The 6,514-nt window shown below is 37.0% G+C and overlaps 1 protein-coding gene across 1 annotated transcript; it reads right to left on the reverse strand.

Annotated features, from left to right (window-relative positions):
• Nucleotides 1-1,626: 1,626 nt before the first annotated feature.
• On the reverse strand, nucleotides 1,627-5,862 carry pdcb (phosducin b). Its single transcript, XM_088425353.1, has 4 exons — nucleotides 5,699-5,862; nucleotides 4,640-4,686; nucleotides 4,207-4,355; nucleotides 1,627-2,795 (listed from the first exon to the last, which is right to left on the reverse strand). Exons 2-4 carry the CDS (start codon nucleotides 4,680-4,682, stop codon nucleotides 2,280-2,282), a joined length of 708 nt encoding a protein of 235 aa, XP_088281479.1. The 5' UTR covers nucleotides 4,683-4,686; nucleotides 5,699-5,862; the 3' UTR covers nucleotides 1,627-2,279.
• Between the last annotated feature and the right edge of the window lie 652 nt (nucleotides 5,863-6,514).

Raw genomic sequence — 6,514 nt, forward strand, 5'->3', positions numbered from 1 at the left:
TGACTGGAAATGGAACCCCAGTTCACTTTGCTTAAAGTCAGTGACCTTAATGGCCTTAATTGGATAATACAACTGCAATATCCTCTCTTGGGTGTAAAATGGTATGCAAGGTATATATGAATGCACCATCTTGATTTATATTTTGACATATTATATTATATTACATTTTTTTGGTGGGGCGGTGGATAGCATGTCTGTCTCACAGTTCAGGAACCTGAGTTCAAATCCAACTCGCGCTGGCATTCTTGTGTGGAGTTTGCGCGTTCTCTCGAAGCCCGCGTGGGTTTCCTCTAGGCACTCCTGCTTCCTCACACACTCCAAAAAAACATGCATGGCAAGTCTATTGGACATACTAAATTGTCCTCAGGTGTGAATGGGTGCGTGAATGCTTGTTCGTCTTGTGCGCCCTGCAATTGTCTGGCAACCAGTTCAGGGTGTCCCCCGAAGTCCGCCTTCGATAGGCATCAGCAAGCCTGCAACCCTTTTGAGGATAAGCGGCTCGAGGAAATGGATGGATGGATGGATGGATACATTTAATTCCTGCAAATCTTTCTGGTAGAAATGAGAAATAGTGTCTATTCTCAAAATCTGAATAATCTTCAACAATCTTTTAAGTAAGTTTGGACTCTGCACAACTTCATTTTCAACTATTTTTAAACAGAATTTGGACCCCGTATGATGGGTTAAACACCACACAAATTTTTGGGCAACATTTTGTCCACATTTGAAGGGATAAATACAATCCAATTATGAATGGCTATTTTTAGACTTAATTTGGACCACTCAGGTTGAGCTTAAACAAACCCAGATTTCACCATCTATTTTTCACCTAAATATGGAGCCTATTGAATGGTTTGAACATAATCCTATTATCAAAAACTATTTTTTGGACTATATTGGCCTGGCTATGATCCAACCCAATTTTTAATGGCTTTTTCTGGACTTAATCAAATGTAAAACGTTTAGAGCTGGGTGGGTAATTCTTCGGATTTCTTGATACGTGACCATCTTTGATTTAAACCACAATAAATAAAGGAGGTGGATTAAAGGAGTCTAGACCTTCATGCGAGTAAAAGTACAGCTGTTAACAGCGCGTTATGTTAACCTCATTTCCTAAATCACGTCAAACTTTCCAAGTACAGTATAAAATAATGATGGAATTGTATTGGGGTTCCAATTACAATTTCTTGGAAAATTGACAAAAAGATAAAACAGATAAATATTAGTGATAGTAGAGATAAAATGTCAGACCTTTCTTTTTTTCCATTTTCAATAACGTGATCCCAGCTGGCTTTGGACGAGAGGCAGGAGAGCCTCTCTGATGACAGCTATTCGCAGGGGACATGTAAAACAACTGTTCACAATCATATTCACTGCTAGGGACTATTTAACATAGAATAGAATAGAATAGAATAGAATAGAATACTTCATTGACATTGTGGGTATACAACAAAAGTCTTTGAATGCAAGTTTATGCCTTCAACTATTTTACAATGTTCTTCTGCATAAAAATATTGGTCACAACAATTTGTAAAACATCACAATATTGTCTCTTCTGCGCCTATTGTCCTTGTAGATAATTGTTTTGAGTTGAATGTGATTGGAGTAAGTACAGTAAACCAAAACTGAAATTTCATGTTGTTTTATTCTTTAGAATGATGGACAAATTATAATGATCAACATGCATAATTTAGTGTAATCATTAATGAAACATTAGGATTACATAGAACATTTTGCACTCTTACTAAACATTGTCCTGGATACACAAAATACTGTATGTTCCATTAAATTCGGTCTCATTCATTCAGATATCTTTACAACTGTTACCACAGCCACACTTCTTTGGTAAGTATTAAAAGAAAGAGCCCTTTGTTTACTATCAAAACAATTTGAAGGATCTTCTTTTAAATTCAGGATTTATAAATCAATCCAGTCACATGCTAAAAGCCTTTCAAATAATGCATTACGCACTTCACTGTTCAGTGTAATATGTCAAATATCCTAACACAAAAGATGACTTTATTGGTTAAAGTTACATTCATGTATAATGGGTTTGGTTTTTATTTGGCATGGAGCTATCATATTTTAAAGACAAATTCACTCTAATTAAGCCAAACCATATTTGAGTGCAACCACACCTGAGAGACCTTTTTGAGAGAACTCTTTTTCCATCATGGATTAAGTCATTTTAAGATAAGCAAATATTACTCTTTAATGATACTTCAAACAACCCTGATAACTTTGATTTGTTTCATAGCAGCCACAAATAATGACTGCATTTACTCCACATCATTCTCCTCTTCATCATCCATCATAGGCATCTCTTTCTCTGGCAGCAAACCATAGCTGTTGAGGAAGGCCTCCACATCTGTAGCAAAGAACTCCTCATTCAAATGCTGTGTGCAGGCCAAAAAGTTTCCTAGCAGTTCGCCTGCCTTGTAGACCAAAAGTGTAGGCAACACCTCATCTGAGAATCTTTCAGCAGCACCTGAGGCAACGGCGTCAATCCTGCAGAACTTAACGGTGGGATACTCTGCGGCCAGACAGTCGAGGCAGTTGTTGAGCTCTTCGCAACCTTTGACTCCAATCTTGTAGATGTGGACTACGACCACTGTGCTATGATGTTCCTTCTCGATGACTTCAAGGAACGCCTCCCCGCTGTCCAAGTCGTGCACGCCTTCAAACTTGGGCCCAAAGCTGAGCTTATCGTGCATCTCCTGCATGCACCGTTTTCTGTATTTCTTAAGACAGCCCTCATCCTCCTCCTTAAGAAGTTCATACTCTTGCACACTCATCTGAAAATCATTAGAAACATATTTTTACCATAGTAGGTCCGAATGTTCAGTGTGATTTTGCATGGCAAAACTACCGCGGCTTGATAATATTTTTTTTTATCAAGATGATTTTATCAATTTTTTATTTACTCAACATGATTCATTTTGCAATCGCTGCAGCAACATACAGTAGTTCAGTGCTTCTCAACCTTTTTTCAATGTGAAGTTTTTTTTCAGCCAAGTGCCTCCTAACCAGCGCACAGAGAGTGTTTGTGGTTTGATTTGTTAAACTTAGGAATGGCAATCGGAGTGTTATCCTCGGGCACATTTTATTCATCACCTCCAGAAGCTAGAGCGTCTAACATGATCTGTTTTATTTCTGGCTCTTCTGATAGAAAATTTTACGACTGACAGTGTGCATCCGTAAAAAAACACAAAAAAACACAGACATTAAACTGTTTGTAAAGGAGCCAGAAAATAACTATTTAGCAATAAGTTGCTTAATGTTCCAGTTAACTTGCTCTTACTTTGAAAAAAAAATACTGTTCTCGTCATAGCTCAATAACACATTAAATTAGATTTGCTGATAGCTGTGTAAATCCTGTAAAAATCTCCCGTATTCCCTGAAGTGACTTTGTGTACCAATAGGGGTACAGAAAACAATTTTTCATCACTTATCTTCCAATGCACATTCAGTAATCCCAATTTATCGACATAGATAAACACAATGTTTTGTTGCTGTTTTACGATGATAACTCAACTACCCTCTGCAAATAAGACACACATTCATTTTTCACTACTCAGTTTAAAGGTATAATGCAATTATTTGGAATTTTTTTTACCTGTCTATAATTTATGTTTTAACCAAACTATTTATAATATACGATTAATACCTTTAAAAACACGTTTTCCACTTTTTGTCAGTTGAAAATGACATGGCATGTGCTCAAGCCTCAGGTAACAACCCATCATGGCTCACCTGTTTTCTGGGTTTGGTCATGCGACGTTCGCAAGCTGAGCCATGATTGACTGTAACCTGAGCCCTGAGTATATGTGACTGTTATCCATTTCAGTCGAAACAAGTGGTAAATGCGTTTTAAAGGTATGCATTGTTCATGAAAAACAATTTCTTTATTAAATGAATTCTAGACAAAATATTAACTTTTACATCTGAAAATGTTATTTTGATTTTGTATCTTTTCATGAAAGCAGCATCTGCTGAAAGTCGTGAGAAGTTGACCTAACCTAAGGCGTAATGGCTGCTTGGTGTGTGACTTACACATAAGTTGGTTCTTCCATGAATGAAGCGGTACGTTGTTAATATTTAAATATGGACAAGGGCCCCCAGGTTGGATTTTTAACATAATTCTTGGCATTAAAACCGACAATACCAAAGAGTCATCTTTGAAACCAAAACAAATGTACAGTATACCTTGCGATTGAGATTTGCACGCGAGTCGTCCTTTTTCCGATGAGGGGATGACATTTGTCTGAGCAGTTCCCGTTTTGCAGGTGGCAGGTTTTCCTGCTCCATGCTCTCCAACTTAAACCTCCTCCAGTCATTGATGACACCCTTAGGACCTTTTGAAATAGTGACAAACCGTATTTAGTTGGTTTTTAGCAACAAAATGTCAAGGCAAGTGAAGTCAAGTCAAATTTATTTTTTATATGACACATTTGTCTTATATATTATGTTGACATAGGATTGCAGCTTCATGTTGTTCTAAAAGTCTACTCAATGTGCCAGTACTAGCTACAAGGTTTTTCACAATCATCTGTTATCACACTTGACATGCAATGATGCCTTCACAAAAGTCCTCTATGTCTTCAAGGGAAATACCGTGCTTCAACACTGTTTCACTCACCCGTATGGGTTGCTGTTTCTTCCAGGTCAATCTGGTCACACATGTTTCTGTATAAAGAAGAAATTGAATAAATAGGGATTTTTATGGGGTAGTAGTTGTCATGATAATAGCCACTAATGTAGTATATTTTGTAGGAAACATCATATTGAAATAGTGATTAGATCGTTTTATTACCCCAGATTTGTTTGCTCACTGATTCCAATGATATTTAATTAAATTAATGCTAAATTAATGCTGTCTAAGAGGATTAGTTCACTATAGCGGGCCTCTTGATGGCTTTGTGAGTCTTTCTAGACACACTTTTTAAAAAGAATGTACAAGTAGGTCCTGAACTCTTTTTTTCCCTCAAATAATTAAGGACAATATTTCACATGTATAATGCTTTGAAGAACGTCACATTTAAGTCATTCAATTGTATACTGCTTGCTACTATTTGAAACATAGTTGAAATATTTCACTGATGCTAACATTCTTGTGATTTTCATTTCGCAATTTGAACAGTTGATTTTCAGTTATTACATTTCAGTTATTATATTACAATTAAAACTTCACTGGATTATGGCCAGTCTTCTGTGTTTCAATAAGTATCATCTTCCTTTGTGAATGCAGCCATAAGGTTGATCTAGGCTGATGGTCTTCGTCACGAGGTAAAATTCATCCGAGCTGGAATACATGTTTTGTATAAATGTTTCATTGTTTAATCATTGGATGTGTACATGTGGTTAAAAGAGTACACAGTAATACACAGTGAGCTCTTTGAGGAAAGATGGACCCGTGACACAGTGGCAAAATAAATCGCTCTTTGTCATTAGATTTTGTTGAAGACTGTACTTTTGGAAAAAAAATCATACACAATTTGAAAATGATTTAAATCTTGTTCATTCCAAGGTTTCAACATGCAATGGTTGAATAATTTAGAGGAAAAGAATTAATGGACCTTAGAATAAAAGTCTACAAATAAATATGGACTGTTAAATACAAACTACGTATAATAAACCATGAATGAACAAAGTAAGTTGTAAAATAATTATTAAGTAGAAATTGATGTTATTTTCTTACCTTTCTCAACGATATCTTGAGGTTGAGCACTAAGAAACTTCTCACTGGTCTGCACTCGATTTACTTCGCAGAATTGTCTCTTGCCACTTGGTGTGTGTTTTTGCGTGCATGCGTAAGTTCTATCTAGCCAATGAGCAGGGTCTAATGGAGATTTCAAAAAAGACGCTACAGACCAAACGGAAATAGATCCTAAGAGGATTTCACCAGGTATTAGAAGCCTCTACTTGATACAGGCCCAGCTACCCACAAGTGAATGAAGGAGAGAGAGAAAGGGGGGGGGGGGGGGGGGGGGGCAAGAGAGAGAATGAAAGAGATTAATTAACATTTTCCTCAATACAGCAGCCGGTTTGGCTGTGTTGCTTTTGTTTCCCTTTTGGCACATCCCATTCTAAATCTGATCAAGTCACAAGAGTCCACTGAAGCAAGAACTATATGTATTCAAATTTTAAATGGATGTCTTGTTTGTAACTCTGTGAAGTGTCTTCAAGATTCACACGAAATGAACACATGATTGGCTTACAAAACATAAAGCACCTCTAGCTACGGATGCTTCATCACGTGGCTTATCAGCACAAAATCACACTGTTGTCTCTGTATCCAATGGTTTTGACTCGCTCATGTAGCTAAAATCTTCCATATTAAACAACCATGTCTTTGCTCTTACCTCTGACCACACACATTCGCCTAAAATAGAGAGGTGCCCTCCTAGATATGTAAAAGAAAAAGTTCACAGACCCATTTTACTAGGATGATCTTCTTTTGCCCGAGTGTAAAATGGGCTTCAGTTGAATGCTGAATTGTCACAGGTTTTCTGAA

The sequence above is a fragment of the Hippichthys cyanospilos genome, chromosome 10 (assembly GCF_059441005.1).
Source record: "Hippichthys cyanospilos isolate Australia breed blue-spotted pipefish chromosome 10, RoL_Hcya_1.0, whole genome shotgun sequence".
NCBI lineage: Eukaryota > Metazoa > Chordata > Actinopteri > Syngnathiformes > Syngnathidae > Hippichthys > Hippichthys cyanospilos.

What these genes read in the sequence shown, in the direction of transcription:
- pdcb (XM_088425353.1), bottom strand. Translation starts at nt 4,682, where the DNA reads ATGTGTGACCAGATTGACCTGGAAGAAACAGCAACCCATACGG. An exon ending in AGAAACAGCAACCCATACGG is followed by an intron (nt 4,356 to 4,639) that starts GTGAGTGAAACA and finishes CTATTTCAAAAG; the next exon opens with GTCCTAAGGGTGTCATCAAT. An exon ending in GTGCAAATCTCAATCGCAAG is followed by an intron (nt 2,796 to 4,206) that starts GTATACTGTACA and finishes AATGATTTTCAG; the next exon opens with ATGAGTGTGCAAGAGTATGA.